General features: G+C 44.7%; 1 protein-coding gene across 5 annotated transcripts in view; it reads left to right on the forward strand.

The window, feature by feature from the left end:
- TSPAN18 (tetraspanin 18) overlaps positions 1-25,514 on the forward strand; it is a 182,638-nt gene that overhangs the window by 151,317 nt on the left and 5,807 nt on the right. For all 5 annotated transcript variants that reach the window (XM_084630094.1, XM_084630097.1, XM_084630093.1 and 2 more), the window contains 5 exons: positions 225-419; positions 6,119-6,193; positions 19,330-19,428; positions 20,815-20,994; positions 24,961-25,044. In XM_084630094.1, coding sequence (XP_084486220.1) covers positions 225-419; positions 6,119-6,193; positions 19,330-19,428; positions 20,815-20,994; positions 24,961-25,044 — 633 coding nt within the window. The remainder of the gene's footprint in view (positions 1-224; positions 420-6,118; positions 6,194-19,329; positions 19,429-20,814; positions 20,995-24,960; positions 25,045-25,514) is intronic.

Here is a 25,514-nt window from a genome sequence, read left to right on the forward strand (position 1 = left end):
AAGACGCTGCTTGCTGTACGTGTCCCCAGTAATGGGAAAATGAGGGGAAAGAGCTGTGGAGACTGCACTGTTCGTAAGCAGAGTCGCATGCTTTACAGAGAACGTTTGCTGTGGAGCAAGAGCACTCAAAGGGAACTTCTTTGGACAAAATCTGCTGAAGAGTCCAGTCTATCATCGGACTATTAACTCTCTGCTCTTCTCTTCTCCTCTCTCTCCCATGGTAGCTGGGAGGGGCCTGCCTGCTGGGCATTGGGATCTGGGTCATTGTAGATCCTACAGGATTTCGAGAGATTGTGGCTGCCAACCCTCTGCTCTTCACGGGGGCGTACATCATGCTGGCCATGGGAGCAATGCTGTTCCTGCTGGGCTTTCTCGGCTGCTGTGGTGCTGTCCGTGAGAACAAATGCCTCCTGCTTTTTGTAAGTGTCCCAGCATTTCCTCTGTCATTCTAGTGTCCTTGGAGAGCATGGGCTATGGTGTTTTGTTGGGGAGAGTTATCGTGTGATACTGGATCCATGTGACCATGTCTCATTGCAGCCTTTCTTCTGTTACATAGTTAGTAGTGTTTAAAGCACTTTAGTATACAGTCAGAAATGCAGACAGCTTGATTCTCCCCTGCACCCAGTCTCTGTGTGGGCCTAGTGGAAATGGGGGCCTGACTCTCTGTTGCCCAACTCTGGCATAAGTTAAAGGTGCAGGGGCCAGTTTTAACTTCTGTCACTGACACACAGTCCCTCAAGAACCTTATGCTAGTTGCGAATCGGGTGTAGTGGAGTCTCACTCTACCACAGCCCTCCCTTTCCTTGCAACGCCCTCTTCCTTCCTTTCCCCAGAAGGGAAGTACAGGAGATGGGGAGATGCCTCTGCCACTTTGTGCCAGCAGAGATTTTCCCTGTCCACAGGGGGAATTCTCCCATGTGAATCACTAAATGCCACATGACAAAATCCCAAATCTTCCGAGTGGAGGAGGAAGTCCTGTCACCACTATCACAAAAGGAAATAAGCAAAATTAGTTGTTAGTCATTTAGAACATGGCTATCTCTGGGGTTTGTTAGACTTGGGCACCGTCGGACCTGCAGGGGCAGTAAGTTCCAAAGAGCAGGGCCCCCAGCTGAGAAAGCAGTTCTGCCTGTTCCAGTGCATTCTGCTCCAGTGACCATCAGCAAGAGCATCCCTGCTAATCTTAATTGCTGTGATAGGATGTGAGGTAAAAAGCAGGCTTTCTAATAAACAGGTTCCACACTTCAATGATTGTCCCCAGCACCTTAAATTGCACCTGGCAGCAAACAGGGAGCGTGGACTGGAGTTTTGTGCGTATAGCATCAGGCCCAACTGAGGGCGCATGTCATTTTACACTTGTGTGTTAAGGACATATGCCTGTTTATCCTGAATGCACATTCATATTGTACCAAAACTGTGGCCACCAAGCATTTTTAAGCCCACTATGATCTCTCAGAATTTCATGGCAGCAGCAGAGGAAGAAGTCTAATCTTCCCACACCTACCGCTTGAGCTAGAGGAGAATCTCCTTCAGCTTTCTACAGTAATAGGGCCCATCACACACAGCTGAGGAGTTTTGATTCCTTCTAGCAGAAGGCCGTAGTATGAGCACAGCCTTATACGAGCCAAATCATTACAACACATACTCATGCACGTAGAACCACAGATTGCCCCCGCCCATTCCCTTCTGATGTAGAACATGAACATTTTCCTTACCCTGGGCATAGGAATCATTAAGCAGCCCTTACCAGTATTTTACAAGCCATATAAGTAGATACTGGGCAAGTCATGAACTTGTGGGTAGATTTCCTACTGGGCCATTTCAAATAGAGAACGTGCAGAGTAGAGTATCTTAACAGGGTCCTATCAGTTGGTATAAACCTCCCAGCTCAGATCTGCTTGGTGGACTTTCCATTGCATCTTTAGATGGGTGGCTGATCCTATATACATCCTTCTCCACTTCTTACAAGTCCCAGATTTAAAAGTTTCATTGACCAATTTTCCCTTGAATTACAGGGTTAAAACTTAAACTCTGTGTGGGCATCACGCACTGTTTAGAAACTCTTAACCACTAAAATAACCATTTTTGACTTCTGCCGCAAGAACTGATCCTGCAGGGTTTCCTGCCATTATCTCTTACTGGAAAACATTCCCAGTTACGTGACTGAACACAGAGCTCTGTTGTTTTGTTTCTTGTTTTTATCAAGTACAACCTTCTGTTTCTCCCTTGGAGTTTGTTGGTTGTTTTTAAACCTTGGTTTTTCAGTGTGTTTTGTAATCATATCTTACTCACAGAGCCTTGCAAAAGCACCAGCAGCTGCTGCCCCACAGCACAATTTTACCAGAACACGAACATTAAACTGGCTGAAGGAGAAGCTGGCAGTATCCCTGGAGATCTGACAGACTCCACTGAGCTAAATTCTCCTTTCCTTTCCTTCCCCACCTCTTCCCAAATTCCTCCTTTGATGATAGCACATGCTTCCCTTCTGGGAGTCAACTGGTTTGAGCCTTCCCTCACTCACCCCCAGGGAAGACCAGGAATAAATCCATTGAAGTCAATGGTGCAACACCAGTATGAACTTGATGTAATGGAGTGGAGAATGAGGCCCCATAAGTATGAGACTAATTGAAATCCAGTCCTTATGAGAGTTAGAACTTCAGTCATGTGAGGAGATATCTTGGGCTATTTTTTGGTATATGAATGGTGCAATCTCTCTTTAATTTAGGACTTCCAGGCTGACCTCAATGGAGTTGCACCAAGCCTGAATATTGTCCCTAGTGTTCTAGTTATATTGCAGTGCAGGCAATTTCATGGTTATTACTTTTCTGCTTCTCAAAGATAGTTCTAAGCCCGGCTGCTTCATTTATTTACTTTTATTATTATTTTATTTTACACTGGGAATCTGAAAAATAGATGGGGTGGAAGTAACATAGGGCTATGCAGCAGGGATAGTTAAGTGTAACCATCTAGTGAGGAATTAGCATGATCCCTTGTTCAAGGCAATCCAGGATGTTTTGGTAGCAAAGTCAAATTGCTGTTTAAGAGGATGTGGTGACGTCCCATTCCCTATTATCCCAAGTCCACTGGCAATAAAACACCTGTTTAAGTGGGTATGGTGAGGTCCATATGGTATCAGATGCATTCCCAGCATGTACTTTGTTACAGACCACACCAGATGCACTTGGAAAATTTGAAAGTGTGGGAACCAAGAATCTGGAGGGAGTTAGGCTTTAGTTGATGGAAATGCAAATAATCTGTAAATTTTTCCTTGTGAGGCTGGAATATCCATGCAGGAGTTGGGGAGTGGTGTGGTTCCCAAGGTAATAGGATCGGGGGAAGGTGCTTGATAAAATCAAGTCCATGTACAAGTTGTTCAAAAATTGATGAGTCAGAGCTGCCTGAGAGAGATTTCACATTGATACATAATGCATGTCTGAAGCTTTTAGCTCAAATGTACACAGGAGGCAAGAGGGTCACAGAGACAAGGACAAGTAAGGGAGATGCTTCTGCAGACAGGTTCTAGATTCTGGCCATTGTTTTTGCAGAACCTTTTGTTTTTCTTGGTGCTGTTCTATTCTGGTAAGAAACCTCACTGTTGTATTCAACCTGTTGCCGCAAGCACCAGGCTGCCAAGTGCTTCCGGCCACCTCAGGCTATCCCAGCATTGGACACACAAAGCAGCACACTCAGGCCTTCTGCACATTAGAAACAAACTAATCTGTGGAATGTTCTAGAGCTCTTAGCTACTGCTGCCCAAACTTCTCAGAGAGAATGTGTGTCTTACACAAGCACATGAACACACTTCAATTTTTTATGATTTTTTTTTTTTTGCTTGTGAATAACATTTCCCCATTGGTCCAAATTCAGCCCTGGCATAAGTGGTGCAACTTCTGTTGACTCCAGCTGGGTGGATTTAGCAAAATGTGGGTATGTATACATGCATAATTTTTAAGAAAGGGAAGAATGATATATCATCAGTCCCTCTTTCTCTCTGCTCCTGCTCCCAGCCCCTGAAATTGTCACCCTGAGGTTTGTGTCCTTTGAGAGAGAGTTGCTTTCTCTTTCAGGTGACTGGGGACTGTATTGCTGAAATTCTGGCAGAGCTAAAATGTCAACTGGCAGTTGAGATGCAGTGATAAGAGATTCAAACATGCCAATATGTCAAAATCAAAAGTGTTTATGGAAACGTATGACTTTAATTGGGAAGATTTCTCAGGTGGGATTTCTGGTCAAAACAAAATAGAGACTCACCACAGAATAGCCAACAACAAGCTGGCTTGGGTGGTCATCTGGGATGTAAATCATGCAGAGCAGGGATTTGAACCGGAGACTCCCACTGGGCTATGGGTTGTTCTGGGGTGAGTGGAGTGGCTGTTCTCTCTTAGTTTTCACATACAAATATTTAAAAAACTCTCCTTTTTGTTCTGATGCGAACAAAAACAAAATTCAAAACCTCAATTTTTTTTGCAAAATAGAATTCTTGTTTTCTTCCCCTAACAATCACTGTTGACATTTTTACAGTGAATATGGAAAGTCCAAGAGGTCTGCACTGTTTAAGTGCAAGCCAGTTTGGGGATGATAACTGATGCATTATGATCGCTTAGATAATCTATGAGCAGCTGCACCATTGCTATGCTGGCCCTGCATTAGTGTTTGGGTGAAAGTGTATCTGCCAGTAATCAATAAACGAACATGTAATTAATCCAACAACTCTGCTAATCACTGATCACCTTAGACGAAAAACATTGGAGATCCTTTGATGGATGGTGCTGTAGATTTGCATAGTATCTTTCATTCAAATCACTACCTCTCTGCCCTCCTCTTGTGAAACTAAAAATAGAAGCAATTTCTGAATGGGGGGAGTGAGCCATTTAGCAGTCTAAGGCAATGAGAACAGATTATAGTTCAATGGGCCAGTGGGTCAACGAACAGGAACTATTAAATTTAAAGCCCTGCTCCTCCAATCACTCCTGTTCTGTCATCTGACTCCAGGAGCTGTTTCTTTTGCTTCCCACTCAGGAGCAGGAAGGGAGATTGGAAAGGGCAGTGGATACAGCCCTCTAATAGGAAAAAGCATCTACAGCTTTAATAATTGACACAAAAAAAAGGTATCCTGTCCATTCCAAGGAGGGAGTTTGAATTCTCTTTCTATTGCTGAAAACTGTTGATAAATCACAGGCAATATGTTCCAGACGTCATTCATAACACATGGTCTAGGGATCAGAAAAATCCTTCTGGCCCCATCCAACTTACTGCTGTGTCAGAAAGGCCCTCACTGCTCTCCTTCCACAGAAACAATTCCAGGTGTATCTTGAGTTCATTTCTAGTTCTTGCTTAAGCCACCTGCATCAGTAACTTGTTCCATATGTTTATTATTCTCTGTGTCATGCAGTCCTGCCTGTGTCCTCTATTTACTCCTCATTTCCCCATATCAGGCCAATCCTAAATCATTACTGAGTTCTCACTCCAGTATTGAGAACATCCTGAGGTTCTTAAATCTTGAAGGAATTACATTTATACTCCCTTTAAGGATGGAGCCATGTAAAGGGGCCATATTGTAATGAAAATCAGGCCTTCAAGTCTTTGAATCCTGTTCTCCTTCACGGTTATGGTTGTGTTTGTGAGTTAGGGCTGCGGGATTTAGCCTACTTAGGACTGGCCTTTCTACAGCATTTGTACAACTTTATATCAGTTTAGAAATCAATGTTGTTAAAGTGGTTCAACCCCTTAGTGTGGAAATAGTTCTAGCACTACAAAGATGCTCATATCAGCCTATATAAGTACCCCTACATTTACAGGAATAAGCTGTGCCATGTAAACACTTTTATACTGGTATAACTTCATCTGCACTAGGGAGTTGTACTGCTTTAATGATATCAGTTCCTAAACCAATACAGTTGCTGTTGTACAAATTCTGTGTGTAGACCAGCCTTAGACTGTCCCTAGTTTATGCCCTTTCACTGACCCACACACACACACACTCACTCTCTCTAAAAAAAAAAAAAAAAAAAGCTTCATTCTCCATTTTTTCCATTGCTTTGGTGATTCTGAAAACCTTTGTTCATACTGTTTGTGACATATACCTAATGGCCGTCTGCCTCTTTTCTTTTTCTTCCAGTTCTTCATGTTTATTTTGTTAATCTTCCTGGCAGAGCTCTCAGCTGCAATCCTGGCTTTTATCTTCAGAGAACATGTAAGTACTATGTTGTGGACATGATGGAAGCACTCTGAGCCCCTGTGGGGTTTTGCTCAGGTGGAGCTCAGCTTCAGTTGGTGGTTTGTGTGTCTGCTGAGCAAGTGTTTGTTTAGAATATCATCCAACCAGCCATGTTATTACCCTTGGCCTGAAGAATTTCCAGCCAGTGAATATAAACTAACCTAACTTGTGCTAGGTAGCTGGTTTATATACCTAAGAGAGATGCTGTGAGATACATAGGAGAACGGCTGAATTTTTCAGAGTCCAGATTCATGTGCAGGGACATCACTGTATCAGAAGTTACAAATATCCTTAAAAGTTAAAAATATCCTTAGATATTTTTAAGGTCAGGCTTGACAAAGCCCTGGCTGGGATGATTTAGTTGGGGATTGGTCCTGCTTTGAGCAGGGCGTTGGACTAGATCACCTCCTGATATCCCTTCCAACCCTGATATTCTATGATTCTAAGTTCATTTTGAGCCTGGGCATCAAAGTTTGGATTTCACTTCAGAGTTGTACACTTACTACTGAGCTGAGAAGTGACATTTTCCCAGATGCTACCTGAGGGAACAAGTAGAGCCCACAGAGTTGTTAGTCATCTCTTCTCTCCCTGTTGTCACCATCTTGGATTCGACACTCGGGGGGCAAGAGCCCAAATAAACACACCAACTGAAAAGTGTGGGTGAAGCATAGGTGGAGAATTTGGAGTGTGTGGGAGTGTAGTTGAGTGTGGGAGCCCATCAAACTGCATTGTCATTGGCTATCCTAGAATAACGATGCTATTTTAATATTTGTACCATATTTTGTTGTTTTAATTGTGCGGTGCACTTAGTGTGGCAGGTGGGCCCTATGGAATCTAAGTAAACAAATCCCAAATAGAACTAAGTCTGACCCTCAGTTGTAAGAACTGCTGCTGCAGTATATACTCCATCAGTGGGGAGGAGGCTGCCTTTCTTGCATGCTCGAATGTGTAATCCATGGATTGGAAGGAGGCATATTATCTCTAGCCCTCCTGATCAGAAAGGCAAAGCACCAAGTTGAGGATGGCCTTCAAGGAGTGTTATGAGAATCAGTTAGATAACGTAATTTCATTTCTTATTATATTTCCTATATAAATGTTTCAGTATATTTACAAAAGAAGACAGGGAGCTTAGGGTGTATGTAAGGGGACCTTAAATCTAGAAGGTAATCAGATACCATGGTGATCACAGTGGTATAGTATGTGCTTGGAAGAATTTGGATTAATTGAAAACCCAGAATCCTCTCTCTAGGCTTGTGACGGGGTGGGACTCACCACTCTGGCGCCTCCCTGCTGGTTGTCATGGGAATTAGCTCTGCCCACCAGGGTGCCCTCCTCTGGTAGTGCCTCGCCACTGTCACTTTCGTTCCAGGACCCACACTACTCCCAGGACTGCAGCATCCTCCTCAGTGACACTGCCCTCCAGCTGTGCCACACTCTGTGTTCTCTCCCCCCCGGGGGACTTGTATTCTCCATCCAGCCACTATCTCAGTGGCAATTACAGTTCTTTGTCCCAGGGCCACTTCCCATGTGGCTCCAGCATCCTTTTCTGCCCTTATCTCAGGGCCTCATCCTGCAGGCCTTGGCAGCCTTCCAGGAGATCTCTCTAGCTCCCCTGGTCCCTGCTTGTAGCACTGAATTGTCCCAGGGGCTGGGTCTCCTTACTCCTGCTAGGAGACTGGTTTTCTCTGCTCAAACTCCAGTCAGCTACTGAACTCTGTTCTGCCCTGCAGCCCTTCTTATATGAGCCTGCCATGCCATGATTGGCTACTCCTCTCAGCCCCTTTCTAATTGGCTGCCTATTGTGAATATTCCTTGTGAAAAAAAACTCTAGTTTATCCAGAGAGCTAGTTGCTCATCCCTGTAGAAAGAAGTGACCCATGGAACTACAGCAGCATAGTGACTAGTTAAAGGGGATGCAGCGGCCCGTGGCTGCTATTCATAGGGTCCTTGGGCTGGGACCCAGAGTAGTGGGTTGGATTGGGTCCCCCACCCCCTCACACCCCCCCAAGCCACTAGGGAAGTGGCTTAAGCCCTGAGGAAGGGAGTTGAGAAGGTCCAGAGAAGGGGCTGCATATTGAATTGTGAAACACTCCCAGAAGGAGATCAGATGGTTTAGTGGCCGAGCTGGAGAGCTGGGGTCAGTGAAAGGCCCAGAGTAAATGAAGACAGTGTCTCCAGGGAGGAAGCCCTGTAGGTAGGGCCCCATACCAGGGCTGGGACAATTTAAAGATTGAGCCCAGGAGGGCTACAGAGATAGGGGTACTGAAATAGGCCCCAGCTGGATTGTGTGCCCTGGGAGGGGTCTGTTTTGTTTCACATACAGGCTGTGTGTGAGACACTTTGGGGCGGGCGGGGGGGGCTGAGTCATTGAAAACCCACCTGAGAAACCACCAACGGAGGTCACCGCAGACTCAGAAAGTGCAGGCACACACATCTGGCCAGCAGGCACTCGTGAGAGGTGGGTGCCATCCCATTACAGGATGTCTAATTTAAAACCCTTATGGCAATAAGGGAAGGGAGCTCCGAAAATTATCTTTCATTTTCCATTGTGACTGTAAATACAATGATACATCTGTCTGTGTAGCTGCTGCCATTGGGGTGCCCCCTCCACACCCACAAAATGCCTGACCCTGATGAGGAGGAGAAAGAATGGGACTAGAGAGGGTATGTTCAGCAAGATCCTGCAAGCCAATGCTGTATTGGACTGTGAACAAGAGGGCCTGGAGGGTGAATATTGCAGAGAGTATGGAGAAGGAAAGAGCAGACAGAAGAGAGAATCCCAGCAGGAGAGGGAAATGCACCAGGACATAATGAGGCTTCTTTTAGGCAGCAAACACAGATGCTGCAGGCTCTGATTGACTTACAGGTCCAGCAATCATGTGCTTGCCTCCCTTTGTCATGACTGGAGAACTCCGTACTAGCACCTCTCTCTATATCCCCCAACGTTCCACATGGCAATAGGGGCTGCATCCCTACCCCTGCCACGCCAAGCTGGGGGACAGTAAGGGCAACTGCAGCTTCACATACACTGACCTGTGAGAGCCACGGTTGGTGTATGTGTAGCCAAAATGGACTGAAATGGCCAGGAATGTTTTCTACCTTTCTAATTGTAAAGTTCTGTTCCATTAATTTATTTTTTAGAGTTTGTATTGTACTTGTTTTTTAATTGCACATGATTGTTGCACTGTTTTTGGTACACAATACATTTCTATTTTATTTCAATCTTATGAATACATTCATCTTTATTACATCACAACATATACTGCAGAATGCCTGGTGCTACTCAAAGCACCCAGTACTTGTAATTGTACAGGACCACAGAACTCATAAGTTCAGTGAAAAGCACAGTGTAGTAATTATAAATGTACAGCAAGCACCGCATAACTCATAAGTGCATTTAAAGACTGTTATATTCATAAATGTACACGAAGCATTACACAATAACAGCTGCCAAAACTTCAGGGCCAGGTAGGGCACAGTCCACCACACCACATTACTGTGGATGATCATTAAAGTGCTCTTGCAAGGCATCCGTCTGCTGCATAGTTTCATGCTGAGCTCTTCTACTCACCTTTTTGTCTGGCTCTTTAAACTCAGCAGACAGCCATTCCACCTTCACCCCAGCAGCAACTTTCCCCCCTTTATCTACAGATACTGTGTAGGGAACAACCACTGGGATATTTTTCTCACTGAGATTGAATCTTGTGAGTAAACCACACCAGTGTCTCTTCAATATATCAGAAGCAGATTCAGCTGTCATTCTGCACCCTGCTGAATGGGTAGTTGAACCTTTCCTTGGTGCTGTCCTGGTGGCCAGTGTATGACTTCACAAGCCTGGAATGCAAGAGGTAGGCGGGGTAGCATTTCAGCATCACAAAATGGCAATCCACCAATCATGAAAGAATATCCCTGCTTGCAGCTTTCCCAAGCAGTCCTCTGTTCCTGATGATGCAAACATCTTGCACTTTCCCTGACCAGCCCACACTGATATCTGTGCAATGTTCCTGATGATTAACCAATGCTTGCATAACTATAGAAAAGTAGCCCTTTCTACTGGGGGGGGGAGGGATAGCTCAGTGGTTTGAGCATTGGCCTGCTAAACCCAGGGTTGTGAGTTCAATCCTTGAGGGTGCCATTTAGGGATCTGGGGCAAAAATTGGGGATTGATCCTGCTTTGAGCAGGGGGTTGGACTAGATGACCTCCTGAGGTCCCTTCCAACCCTGATATTCTGTGATTCTGTGATGTACTGTGGCAAGCTGGGCAGGTGCGAAAATACGGATGGGTGCGCCGTCTATCACCCTGCCGCACTTCAGGAACCTCATTGCTGCAAATTCATCCACTATGTCCTGCACATTGGCCAAGAGTCACAGTCCTGCATAGCAGGAGACGATTAATGGCCTAAACATTTGCATGACAACGGTCCCCACTGTGGATTTTCCAACTCCAAAATGATTTCCCAGCAACCAGGCATTGCAGGTTTCCACAGTGTGGTCACCACTCACTTCTCCACTGTCAGTGCAACTCTCAGTCTTGTGTCCATACACTAGAGTGCTAGGGTGAGCTTGGCACATGGATCTAGGAATGTGGCCTGTTGCCTATGAAAGTTCTGCAGCCACTACTCGTTGTCCAAACCCGCATTATGATGCGATCCCACCAGTCACTGCTCATTTCTCAGACCCAGCAGCTATGCTCCATCATCTGCAGCTGTTCCATGAACTCCACCACCATCCTTGAATTGTTGTGGTGGTTTTTTGCTATGTCCTCAGAAAAATAGCCATGCCCCTATTGCTGAGGTTCTTCCTGCAGCTCTGCAAATACTGGAGGATTGTTCATCCTGTGTTTGCAACATTCATGACAATAGTGCTGAGCTGGGTGAGCTTCTTGCTTCTGTCAGAGATGATGGACAGTGAGAAGTGCCACGCAGGTTTGTGGGATCTTAAAAAAGGTGTGAAAATTATGAGATATGAATGACATGGGATTGAGAAAGTTGCGTTGTTTGGAGCTTGACCCCTTGTGTCCAGTGCCCCTGCACAACTCATTTCTGCCCCCCCATGCATTGCCTAAATTTCTACAAAAGACAGTGTACCACAGGAGATGGATGGCACAATGGGATGCCTACCTGTGGTGCACCATGCTGTGCATCAACACAAGCGCTCCTAGGGAGTATATGCAGCGCCAACGCAAGAAGCTGAGTGTGCATGCACACAAGTGATATACTAACTGCAGCAGCTTTATGCCTACATACCTTATATCGATCAGTTTGTTGTGTAGACAGAGTCTAAGGCTCGTCACAACTTAGCCTCTCCCTAGTTGTCTCTGGTGCTTCTTGTTGCTTTGCCCCCTGCCTACGTGTGATTGTAGTCTCCTTTACCCATTTGTCTCTCTAGGAGCCTTTGCATTTCCTTTCTTGTCTCCCTTGTGAACTAGTCCATAAAGGCAAAATCCTGTACCCCTTCAAGTCCCTCTTCAAATCAAGACTCACTGTAATGACCACAAGAAGCTGCCAACTAATAGTGAATAGCAGGCGGCTACTGGTGACTTCTTGTATTTATCTTATTTATTTGGCCTGTGCAGACTCATGTTGTTGTTGTTGGTTCCTCATCTTCCTTCCCATTTCCCTTCCAGTTGTTTGTTACAGCTATTTATTGTGTCTTGTCTGAGACTATAAGCCCGTTGTGGGCAGGGACTTTCTTTTACTCTGTCAACGCAGCACCTGTCATAGTGAGGCCCAATCCTGACTGGGGCCTCTGGGCACTACTGCAATGGACATGTTAATAAAAATAATGTGTAAATTTGTCATAGCTCATACACTGAGTGTTGCAGAAACATGTGGGTGAGCAAGTATAGAAGGACCTTGTAATAAGGCAGATTTGATTTACTCCAGCCAGGCTACACTGTTGTTTGTATAACAGTTTTATAAACCCAGGAGAGAGGAAATAGTTGGAAAGCTGATAGCAAAATAATACTATATTTGTACAGTAGGATGGTCTGTAGGGATAGAGGGGAAGACTTTTTTTTGTTTTTGTTATAAGCGGGTGGTCTTTGTATCCTTGCTTCACAATTAAGCAGTAGGGAAAGAACAGTGCTTTGTAAACAATGGGGTTGCTCCATTCCGAATGAGAGTGAGACTGTGCCTTAGTGGGAATAGTTGCAGCTCTGTAAATAGAGGTTACAGCATGGGGGGTCTAGGATGGTCTGGTCAGTGGAGCTCTTGCGTTAAGAGTTCTTGAGAGGATTGCTCCAGCAAAGCACAAGAAGTGGGCCTCACACATAGAAGTGCTGCCCTTCCCCCCACACACACTGCTCTGCAGATTCAGGTATTTCTACACCAGGTTTATCTTTATAGGGGACAGATAACTAAACGTTAATGAATAGGCTCTTGGGGTACGAGGAGACAGCTTGTGGTGACTGACTGCACCTAGTTCTGGAACAGAGGCTAGGTAAACATATGGACCTGATGCTCCTTTCACTTACACCAGTATAATTCTGTTACGTCAGTGGGGTTTAGTCTCAATTTACAGGGGGTTAGTGAGAGAAGAATCAGGCCCAGTGGGGGTATGATCCAGCTGTCCTCATGCAGGAAAAGCTCCCACTAACCTCAGCGTGAGTTCCATGACTGCAGGAGCAGATTCTTAGCTCTGTTCTCTCTGGCTGTGCATATGTAATTTATTATCGCCAGTGAGAGTCACTGGATGGGAGCAGCCCCCTACTGTGGCTTGTCAGCATGTTTGTATTCCTCTAGGGCTCAACGTGGCCACGTACCAGTGCTTTCAACCCCCAATGAAGCCATCGGAAGTTGAGGATACTCACTACCTTGCAAGATCAGCCCATTAGCTGGTTATTTCAGATAGAGTTGGCTTTGAATTGGGTTATTGTGTTAAAATCTGTCTATGAAGTAACAAGAACCAGATGAAACCTCCATCAAAATGGCCAGCTGAGGCATGAAAAAATCTTTTAGAAAACCTACAGTTTCTAGAGGTGGACATCTCCTACTGCAGCAAGTTAGTGGTTTATGAACAAGAAATTGGGAAGAACTTCAGAAATTCTACCCATTGCCCATTCACAGACACGGAGTCACTGGAGACAGCTGTACATGTGCTAAACTTAGCTTGCAAGGTCTCTTCGTTTGTTCCCTCCTCAGGCTTCTTCTCAACAAAGCCTATTTTTCTGTTGTACTTTTTTAAACATCCCCATCTTGTGCATTCTGTGGTTTGGGAATTATTTGTGATTCGTTTGGCTTTTGTCTGTGGCAGTGGCTCTTAACCAGGAGTATGTATACCCCTGGGATACACAGAGGTCTTCCAGGGGTACATCAACTCAACTGGATATTTGCCTAGTTTTACAGCAGGCTACATAGAAAGCACTAGCAAAGTCAGTACAAACTAAAATTTCATATAGACAATCACTTGTTTATCCTGCTCTATACAATGAAATGTATGTACAGTATTTACGGTATATTCCAATCATTTTATTTTATAATTATATGGTAAAAATAAGAAAGTAAGCAATTTTTCAGTAGTAGTGGGCTGTGACACTTTTGTATTTTTATTTCTGATTTTGTAAGCAAGTAGTTTTTAAGTGAGGTGAAACTAGGGGGTATGCAAGACAAATCAGACTCCTGAAAGGGATACAATAGTCTGGAAAGGTTGAGAACCAATGGTCTATGGGTTAGCCCAAGGCTGGGTGGCTGGACAGCCTGCCTGCCAGAGGGACAAGGCTTGATCTCTGTTTGAAACTATGTCTGGAAGTAAGTATTTGAACCGTTTCTATAAGATGGTGCTCAGACACCTTTTCTCTCTAGTACTGAAGCACGTACAAATGATGGGACAACCCAGACATGGTAGCAGAGATCTAGGAGTGAAGGTCAATGTTGTTAAAATAATTCATTTCAGAGACAAGTGGTTAAAAAGTTATCCTGGTTACTTTCCACACTGCAATGTGGAATGCAGATGCAAGCAAGTGGCTTTTCTTGGAAACTCCTTAAGTTGTGTGATGCTGTTGTAGTCAGCGTTCTACTCTGTATGAACACAGTCTCTAGGTGCATCCAGTGACACAGAAGTAATGGATAGACTCCCAACTGCTCACTTTCCAGACAGAGTGCAATACAACTTTATCTTGTATAGCATCTTGCCTGCAAACTAGCTCCCAGAACGCTCTACTGAGTTAAATAATACAGTTATAGTGTTAAATAATTAATAGCGGAGGGAGGAAAAGAAATGAAGAATCAAAGACGAGGGAGGAAAGAGTTGTTTTCTGCTGAGATTTGAAATGAGATGAAGAGTCAGTGAGGTGGGGAGAGAGGAGGGGGTGTTCCAGATAGCAGGAGTAGCAGAGGAGAAGGCTCTCACCTCACTAGCAATGAGAACTGTGTGAAGTGGACAGAGTGAACTGGGGCTAGAGGAGGAGAGAGGCTAGAGAGAGACATGGTCTGAGAGACAAGAAGGGGAGCTTTGAAGTGGATGCTGAAATGCATGGCAATCAGTCATGAGATTTGTTTCCCTCACCTGTTCCAGGTAGCCTCACGGTTTCCTCGGAGGGTAGTGGGGGAAGGAGGTTTGTGAAGATGCAGCACTCTGTTTCATCTGGGTGCTGGTTATATTACTCCATACGATGATCAGTTCCTTCTATGAACAATAAATTGAGAGAGAAACACAGCCCAAACCAAAGGTGACTTGTCTTGGGCATAGGACCTGCTTCTTCTTTGCCCCTCTGAGGCCTTGATGGGAGGAACACTGATGGAATTCTTGGTTTTGTTTTTTTTTTAAAGACTGGGTTTAGTGTGTTTTGGGTAACAGCTCCACATGGAGCTTCTTTCATTCTCTGCAAGGTGCGTTTGTGTTTAGCGATAATATATTAGCACCCATATTGGAGAGTCAACAAATTCCCTCGTTGGGCAAAAAGGCAATGCAGTAGGGACAGTGTGGGCTAGTGGATAAGGCACGCGGCTGGGAGTCAGGATCCCTAGGTTCTATTCCCTGCCACTGTACTGCTGTTTGATCTTGTGCAAGACACTTCAGCTCTTGGTGCCTCAGTTCCCTCAAATTGAAAAATGATGCTTACCTTCCTGTGCAAAGCACCTTGAGCTCCATGGAAGAAAAGCACTATGTAAGAGAGAAATCTTGTTGTTAGGGCCTTTGTTCCATCTGAATAGCTCATGGTATCATACACCGAGGTACAGAAACCTCATTGGCTCCTTTATTAGCCTCAGACAAAGGGGAAAATGAATATGGGGTTGGGAATATCTTGTTGACTTTTATTCTGTTTATTATGTTTTTATGTATTTATTTAAAGAAGAAAGTCACTCATGCAGCCCCATCTTTAACATTTCTCTGAACTTCGGACATTTGAGACAAACTACAGTTTAACAGCCACAAAGGGGAATTGCTTATTTTTCTGGAAAACATGCCCCCAGTCTAGCCTTGGGCTTTGTTTTAGGCCAAGCCTCATAAAAATCACACACAAACTCTGAACAATTTCCTCTGGGATCACTCCTGTCAAACTAAAGGTTTCACTTTATATTCAAATGACTCTTTCATTTCAGACCCAGCCAAAGGCAGCCCGTTGGGATTATTACCAACTGTAATATTAGTTTCAAAGTCTGCACTTAAGAAACAGACAAGCCCCAATAAAAAGCTGGTGTTGCTGTCTCCCTAGGATAAGCGCCTGGGTGGGTAAATCATGCAAAAGAAGGGAAGGCAAGCAGAGTGCTGAGCATATGGTTTCTGCACCTTCTAACCCAGCCATTCCCAATGTGCTGATTTCTCAAGGGAAAATCCATATCTTGTGTGATTGGTGGCACTCAGAGTTTCAAAAGCACATAAGTGTCTTAGCCTAAGTCCAGAAGTCAGATTCACAAGAGGGACTTAGATGCTGCAATGTTGAGACCTCTCTCATTTTTTCCTGTTGAAGCTGTTCAAGTAATGCAAATAATTACACAGTAATTGGGACGGGAGCTGGAAGCTGGTCCTCACACCTCTTAGATGAAGCCCTAACAACTAGGCTACAGAATCATTCTTTATCTGGCCCAATGAATATTGGTTTATCCACAGAGGAACAGCTTCAACAGGAGAGACAGACCTGTGCCAGAGTACCCGGTAGCCCAATGGTTAGGGGGGCACTCCTAGGAATGGGGGAGACCCAAGTTTAAATCCCTGCTCCACATCAAGCAGAGGGAATGGGGATTTGAACCTGAGCTTTCCACATCCTGGATGCATGCTCTAACCACAAGGCTAAAGTGTATTGTGGAGGGTGATACCACCACTTCCTCCTCCTCCTGGTTATTTGGTGAGGGTTTAGCTGTGCTGACAGCATGCCTACCAGATCGGGCCCTACAGGCGAGACAGGCGGGGGACACCTAGTTGGTGAATCGCGCTGGAGTTTAGGCATAAGTTAGGCTCCAAGGTGCTGGGCGGTGTCAGGACTGACTGACTGGGCACACGCCCAGCTACCAAAATTTAGGCACCTTGGAATTTTAATGGCAGAATTTTAGATGCCTATAGAGTTAGGCAGCAGCGGAGCAGGGGTTTTGTGAATGCCCGTGGCACCTCAGTGTTGGACTTTGGTGCCTAAAGTGGCAGTTAGGCAGCAAAGTCCCCCTTGGAATCCCATCTTGTGGAGCCTACAGGTCACAGAAAGTTAATGGGACTCTTAAATTTTAGAAAATGGTACTCAGAGTCAAGTTATATTTTAGTTCATCATTTAGATTTTTAAAATTGGCCTGTACAAAACCTGTCAGGGAACAAAAATAAAAGAGTGAAACTTTGGCCACACTGAAGACAATAGAAAAATTCCCACTGACTTCAGTGGGGTCAGAATTTCACTTAAAGTTTCCATTAAGTTTTGTCATAAAGTTCCAGTGAAACCATTGATTTTTTTTTAAAGAAATGCACCCACCCCTACAATGTTTGGAACTTCCACACTGCATCACATAGAACCTGAAAGCAAACTGACTTGTGCTATTTTTATTTATTATATTTACAATTGCTTGTTTCACGTCCACAGTGCATTTTGACACTGAATAGTGCACAAAACAAAGTGGTCCCTTTCCCAAAGGGCTTACAGTCTTGGGCCCTGATCCTGTAGTATATGAGCCGGGGTCAGACAGCTGTACTTATGTGAGCCCTGTTGACATCAGTGGAGCTCTGGGCTGACAGACAGGTCTTGCCTGTGTGGATCACAATGCAGAATTGAGGTTTTAGAGAGAGAGAGAGCGAAGACAAGACTTAATGGTGCAAAAAGGATCCCTTAAAGTTTTTATTATGAAATGACAGCAGGATTATAAAATGCCTCAGAGTTTTCAGTTTAACCAGACTTTTAAAACTTTATTTTTACTGTTCCTCAGAAAAAAGGTGATAACTAAACATAGGATTTGATTGTTTCAAGGTCTCTGTTGTTGTTGTTTGTTTTACAGATACTTTGAGGGAAATTATTATTATAATTTTTCTGTTTTACGATAAACAAAAATAAACCTGATTTTACTAATTTTCATTGCCCAAGCTGAAGGAAATGTAAAAAATAAACATAAATGGTGGAAATGCAAAGTGGATTTTTAAAATTCTTTCTTTCTGGATCATTGTTAGTACAGTAGACAAAGAAATGCATTTTCTAATATCTACTGTTAAAGTTGACAGTGACCCTTTGCGTTTTATTACCTGGATTTATATCCATCTTTGTTCACAGAAGGTACAATATTAGGGTGTCATTCTGATCTCACTCACACTGGAAAAATCTGGAGTAATTCCACTGAAGAAAAATGGAGAGTTATACTAGTGTAAATGAGAGGAGAATCATGCCTTTCAGATATGAATTTTCCAAGGTCTGGTAGATTTAACTGCTGTGTTTATGTGGCTTTTCAGATCTGTCTTTAGTGTCTTTAGTGTCTCTTTGTTATATGAAGCACTTTTAAATAGCTCCATATATAAAAAAATTAAAAGAGAATGTTAACTTAAAAATATATGTAGAAATCAATTTTTAACTTTTAATTTTAAACAAGTCCAGCTGGTTTTAGCGAACAAGTGCCATTCGCCATGGATAATGCTAAGGTGCAGCCAGCATTTTATAGATGTCAGTGTTTCCCCTACATTTTATAAAAGCATGACCACTGACTGTAAAACTGAAGATGCAGAAGAATGCACAACAAAGGGAGCATTGGGTGCAAAATACTCACATGCCAATCAGTATCGTCAGGCATAAAGACCCTTCCACATGCACAACTGTCCAGCCCTTGCACACAACATGCACATAGTGTCATCTAAACCCTGCATGCGTAATGGGCTTTCCACACAAAGCATGAACTCTTTTCAGGCCTGATCCAGCCACCACGCAGGTAAATGTAAAGAAACCAGATTACTTCATGGGGCATTGCATTAGGCCAGTGGTGGGCAACTTGCGGCCCGCAGGCCTCACGCGGCCCGTCAGGGTAATCTGCTGGTGGCCCATGAGACAGTGTTTACATTGACCATCCACATCACCGTTCCCGGCCAATAGGAGCTGCGGGAAGCAGCGTGGGCTGCAGGGACATGCTGGCTGCCACTTCCCGCAGCTCCCAATGGCCGGGAACGGCAAACCGTGACCACTGGGAGCTGCGGGCAGCCATGCCTGTGGACGGTCAATGTAAACACTGTCTCGCGGCCCACCAGCAGATTACCCTGACGGGCCACAGATTGCCCACCACTGCATTAGGCTCTTAATCCTTTGCAGGCTTCATCTTCATACTTGCCTGTAGTTGTGGTTTGAACTGAGGGGCAGATCTGTTACAGCTTGATCCTGCAAGAGCCTGCTGAAAGCTGGTGAGCATTGTTAACTCCCACTGAAGCCAATGGGAGTTGCAGGTGTTCAGCACCTTTACGGAGGTGTTAAGCACCACCACCTCACATTGGGCCCTTAGTTTCTAATTGAGCAGCAGATGCATTGTTCACTGTCAAAGGATGCCAAGCTGATGTCCATGCACCAAAGCAGGGAGTTCCTGGCTTATAAAATAATTTTAGTTTACTCTGTCAGGTGCTAACTGCACAGGATCTCGTATCTACACTTAGATTTGTAATGAATAATAGCATCACCAGAGTACTTTGAATTGAGGTGCTGGCAGTAATTTGTGTTCTGTGTATTTCAGCTGACCAGAGAATACTTCACCAAGGAGCTAAAGAAGCACTATCAGGGGAACAATGAGACTGATGTCTTCTCTTCCACCTGGAACTCGGTTATGATCACAGTAAGCTGATTTGCTCCTGAATCTCCTGGTGGCAGCTAGCTCTGTCACTAATATAAAGGGAAGCATTGCCCCCGTGCTGTAGCCTAAGCTTGTCTGCTGTGAAGCATACATTGCTGCATACAAACCAATCTGGACTGTATTTATCAATTAGGAGTTAGATTAAAATTCTACCAGCAACAACCCCTTGTAAAAGTGATGTAGTATTTGAGCTGCCCGCAGAAGGGGGAGAGTGCAGTATTGGAGACAGTCAGCTAGCTGGATGGTGCTGGGGATGGGCCATCACTGCAGACCCTTTCACCTCTAGGATTCTGCTTCAAATCCAGGTTAGGTCAGCTAGGGCCAAAAGTTGTTACTATCTCATGGTTTTTCAATGGCCCCGGTGAAATGAGTTGGTGGCTGATAGTTTGCAGTGTTGTTGTAGCCATATTGGTCCCAGGATATTAGAGAGACCAGATGGATGAGGTAATATCTTTTATTGGACCAATTTCTATGGGTTTGAGAGAGAAGCTTTTGAGCTGCACAGAGCTCTTCTTCAGGTGGCTTATAGTCTAATTACTAGTATGGAAGTACTGGCCATCTTAATTGGGACGGTAAGCGGGGAAGTCAAGGATTGCTGTAAAGTCTGAATTCCCCTCTCCTTTACTAGAAGTTGTCCCCCACTCTCTTCTCCAGTTGCAGGAAGTAAGGGCTGTGTTTGTGGAAAGTTTGCATTAGTACAACCCATTCTGTGCCTATTCGGCAGATAAATACATGACATCAGTCTCCACAGCTTTCAATTCAGTTTTAAAATGAAAGAAGAGAGCTGCCCTTAATGCTGATTCAGGAATTTAAAGAAGAAGTTTACATTTGATGCATGAAACGTTTAAACTTTTTGCAGCCTGAAAGGTGGTAGATGCAGCAAATCACTTGAGTGCTTGCAGTGGCCCTTCAGTGAATCGTCTAGTGCATGAGAGCTGGCATGGGAGGAAGCAGCAGCATCTTGGATATCAGCCACAGGGAGGACTGGGAAATAAGGAGCCTGGATTGTATTCTGTGCTCTGCTACTGATTCACTCTGTGATCTTGAGCATGTAGCTTTGGCTATGATGCAGAGCCCATTGAAGTCAACAGCAAGACTTCCAGCGGGCTTTGGATCAGGCCCTTAATCTCTGTGTCTGTGTCCCCATCTCGGGATAATGATACTTTATAAAGTGGTTTGAGATCAACGGATGAAAGAGGTACCAGGATAAAAACACAAATGCAGCCACATTGCCCTCACTCTCCCTTCACTGAACACCGACCCTTCACACCCCACAAAATCATGACTTGGAAAGGATTTGTGGTGGTTCCTTTCAGAAGTGACAATATGGAACCTATGGATTTCTGTCCTTCCTGTGTCCCTCCCTAGTTTGGCTGCTGTGGAGTGAATGGGCCAGAAGATTTTGAAACAGCTCCTCATTTTCGACTCCTCCATTCAGAATATGTGGTACCGGAAGCTTGTTGCCGGCGAGAGCTCCAGACCCGGGATGGGGCATTTGTCAGCAAGGAGGACTGCCTCATGGGAAAAGACACGTACCAGAACCGACAGGTAAGGGGAAATAATCCCGGAGCTGACAGGTGCTTCACCCTGAGCTTTAAACAGACTATGGTATGGAAGCTAATGGGGTTTATGGGTCCCTTTCATGGTGACCATAACTCAGTTCTTAAACATTCCTAAATACCTAAATAAACAATGCATTTACACTGCCTGCCAGCTCTCGGTATCAGTGTACAGCCTGGGTCTTGTTTTGACAGTGTCCTTTCACTCCATGGGCTTTAAATATACTGCAGCAGCACGACTTTGTGTCATCAATAGCAATTTGCATATTTCCCCAAATCTAATGGATGAAGAGAGTTGGAGTCAAAGGATTATGTAGCTTTTTGTTGCATTTTCCAGCCTTAAATCTGCAGCTGAAAACTTGATTCTTGTATTTGATTCTTTCACCTTCTCTCATTGTTATTGCTATTTACATTGCACAGAGTCTGATGGGTCACAAAACTCAGGAAAGGGCCATTTATGCAGTTATTTGCTTAAAAATAAACCCCAAATCAATGCTCTTGAACATGATGCAGAATCAGGCGTTGCTCTTCTTGCATAGATGGCAAGACACCCAGAAATTAAATACAATCCTAACCTAGATCATTAGTGACTGAGCATCATTGCCATCTGTCAGCTGTTTAGTGACCCAGGTTTGGAATGAGTTTTGTTCCTACCAGGGGAATGTCAACACCACAAAGAAACCATGTCTACAATCAGAACTTATTGTCACTTGTTGGCCCTTTCAACAGAGAGGTGAAGATTGAATGGGCGATGGAGTTTCAAGTGCCCTCTCATCACTGGTGATGGTCCCTCCAATGCAGGAGATAAGCGCATTGGCAGAGTGTGGGGAGAGCAGCTTGCATTGTTGTGCCCTTATCATTCTGGTTCTGGAGATAAACAGACTATTTCACTCTCCCAGGCTCTCAGTCCAGCACTTTCCATCAGCCCAAATTTTAACAAGGACATTCAGTATAATGTCACTTTTTTCTGGCCTACACTTTACTGAGCCTTCTGGTTAGCCAAATCCAGACTCCCTACCCTGTCCCCACCCCTACAGAAATATGCACCCTACACTTACCCAAAACCGTCATGTTTCAAAAAACTTTCAGCAAAACGACTTGTACTTTGGCTGGCTCTTGCTGGTTTTCACCCAGCAACAATGGGACAATTGAACTGTATGAGAGACTGCCGCCACATCTCCCTCTTCTAAGCAGCACTGGTTCCATTTCCAGCACTTGACAGCAGATTGCAGATTAGTTTAGAACCAGTCTGTGAGCTGTTCCCCCGTCTGGGTGAGAGATCGTAGCAGACGCTGCAATGCTGCTTCTGCCAGATCTGATTGCCTCAAGCACACAAGGGAGAGAGAGAAGCAACAAACACTCGAGAGGGGAAAAGACATTAATCTTGACAAACAGGGCTAAAGAGGACAACAAAAATGTCTCTCTTCCTATTGTTGCATTTCGGTTTGTGGTGTCACTGGAGCATATTGAGTCCATACGTTCCCATCTCAATCCTTTGGAAAGGGAGATTCTTGTTACTCTGTGTGTGTTAGTGTAACATGTTGACTGGAGAAAGAGCACGTGAGACAACTGTCAGAAATAGTCCTAACCAGTAAAGGAGGAGGGAGGTTCTTTGAATGTTGTTTGAGCTCAAACATTCCTGGACCAAAGTCAAGTTCTTGGCAAGCAGAGCTGCTAGGCGGATGCTGGCCTAGTTTGTGTTGAAAACTTTTCTTGGCATGCTGACCCTGCCGAGCAGCAGGGGCCGTTCAAAGGGCGCTATGGGGATAGATGCTAGAGCGAGGCGTGCTGCCACACCCCCTGGTTTGAAGTGGTTTCCATCATATACAGGGCTTACCGTTTGGTTCAATGGCTCTCAGCACCCCCACTATACAAATTGTTTCGGCCTCCCTGGCTACGGGAGACCCTCAGGTCAAAGTTGGAGTTGTGTTTGAATAAGCACCCAAAAGGTTGGATGCTCAGTTCTGCGAGCTGGAAGTCAGACAAGAACTGTTCGTAGCACCTTGTCGGCTCTAGAAAAGTTGGCACCAGTAGCATAATAACTCCTGCACTAGTGTAGCTGCCACAGGTACTAGCTGCAGTGTAAAAATCAGTACAGTCCAGGCTGAGGAAATATAACACAGTGGTAAAAGCACCTGAGCCCTGTTTACACTGCCACTTGCACTGCTGCTGATAAACCCGTTCTAATTCTCCCTGTATAGATGCATCTTTTGGCTCCAAGGTCTCTTAACAACTAATGTGTATAGAACGCCATCCAAAGCCCAGTAGGATGGAGTGGTCCAGTGGTTTCCTGACAGTGCCTTGTATTGTCGTATTGCAGAGATCTCATTCTGGGGCTTGCAGAATAGCTCTTTTGGCCAATGTAGGGAAGCACCATTGATGGACTCTGGAGAGAGCCACAGCAGGTGGTAGGCAAGGTCACTACAATATGAGGCCCTTGAGAGTCAGGGATACTGAAACGAGAGGATGGTGGAAGACTTTGTCCCTATCTCCAGAAGGGAGAAAGATCTCTCAGTTAACACACACGAAGTTATTTGCCACTAAAAATGATGTTCCCTGCCCTTTAGCCAAAGGACTTAATAAAGAAAGCACTTGAGCCCTTGTAGAGTGCTGTCAGATACAGCAATACATGAAGACACGCTCTATAAATGCATGTGTGCACTCCATCCACTGTCCCCAGTCTTTGACTTGCAAGTGTCTTTGCCGAACTATGGCTCATTGCACGGTTTCCCTTGAAAAGGACATGCAGCAGTTTTGCTTGCAATGTGCTCCCCATGGGTGTTTGAGATTTTTTCATTTTTCTTCACCCAGATGACCTTTACATCATCTCTTTATTTCGGAAGGTCTGGTTGAGACCAGAATCCATGACATGCTCAGTAAGGCCACTGATTCTTTTTTTCCATTTCTGAAGAAGATAAAAATTAGGTGATTAAAACAGCCCAGGATTCTGTCTGTGTGCATGCATGGAGAGCGAGGGAGGGTGTGCTTGCGGGGATGTGTGGGTGGGTGTACACTGAGAGAGTATGTGTCCATGGATGAGTGCACATGTGAGTGTACATTTGTGTATGTGTTCAGTAGGAGGTATGGACGTTTTTACGGAACAGACTCTGATGTCCCTGTTTCTTTTCACACAACCCATTTGCAGAAATTTGCTAGTTTGCTGAAGGATTTTGTGGGCTAGCACAACTGAGATTTGGATAAACTGGTGCCTCCCAACAGAGTTCTTCTCTCTACTGGAGCTTTTACAGGTGCTTCCCATCGTACTAATAATTAATATGAATGACAAATAACTTTTAGGATGATAAGGTTTACTTTACACTTCAGTGTTCCCATGTATGCAAGGATCTCAAAGCTCTTAACAAGCATTAACTCTCTCAGGAGAATGTTAGGTAAGTATGATTTGACCCATGTTACAGATGGGAAAACTAAGGAACAGAGACAGTGACTGGCTCCAGGCTGCTCAGTGAATTATTGTCCAAGCTCGGAATAGAACCCAGGAACCTTGACTCCTGGTCCCCTCCTCTAATTGCTGCTGTAAAATGAAGCCTCAAGCAAACCAGCCTAAATAATGGAAGCCACCCAGTGTTGTACTATCTGATTTTGTCCATCCTCCCATCTCAACTTGTCCTATCCCTGCTGCAGTGTGAAGGCTTCTCCAGTGCTACTCTTGTCTGCCCTGCTGAAGGTTATGACCAGTGTTGGTTAGCGATGGGTTATGGCTCTGTTAGCCAAGCCCATTTCCCATCAACTGCAGCCTCAGCCTCCAAGGGCTGTCCTCCCTAAAGGCCCCATGGAGTGGGTCTCTGTTATTCACTGTCTGTTGACTGGAGGTCATGTATCTGGTTTCTGGGTCTGACATGCATCAGGTACACAAACAAGGGTCATAAGCAAATGTCTGTAGAAGAAACGGGGCTGCTGCTTGTCTGTTTTTCCACAATGGTTTATTCTTTCCTAGGGCTGTTACACTGTGATCCTGAACTCCTTCGAAACCTATGTGTACCTTGCAGGAGCTCTCACCATTGGCGTCTTGGCTATTGAGGTACCAGAGCTGTTAATGTGCTAAATATGCAGTATCTATACAAGTGCAGCCAGTAGCATGAACAGGAGCTGCACATTCACCTTTCAACAGGACCCTTCCCCATCAAAATGCAGTGAGATTATAGTTCAGAGTAACTAGTAAGTAAGGGCTGGATTTTCTGTCCGTCTGCATGCAGGGCAGAGAAATCCCTTATCGTACACGCCTGCACTGCCATCTGGCGTTATGCCTGGTATAAAATTACAGGCCCATAAGAAGCTTTAAGGAATCCAGCATTTTTCCCAGTAGTACCCAGAGGCCCCATTTCAGGCCCGGTTGTGTGTTTCTGCAGCACAGACACATAAAAGAGATGGTCCCTGCCCTTAAAACAAGATGAAATGAGTGAGTGTCACTGACCATTGGAGGAGAGGATAATAGTAACACAACCATGTGGTCCGAGGGGATAACTAGAAGCACATCTTGATTAATATGTT

This window comes from Lepidochelys olivacea (assembly GCF_965140295.1).
Source record: "Lepidochelys olivacea isolate rLepOli2 genome assembly, chromosome: 6".
NCBI lineage: Eukaryota > Metazoa > Chordata > Testudines > Cheloniidae > Lepidochelys > Lepidochelys olivacea.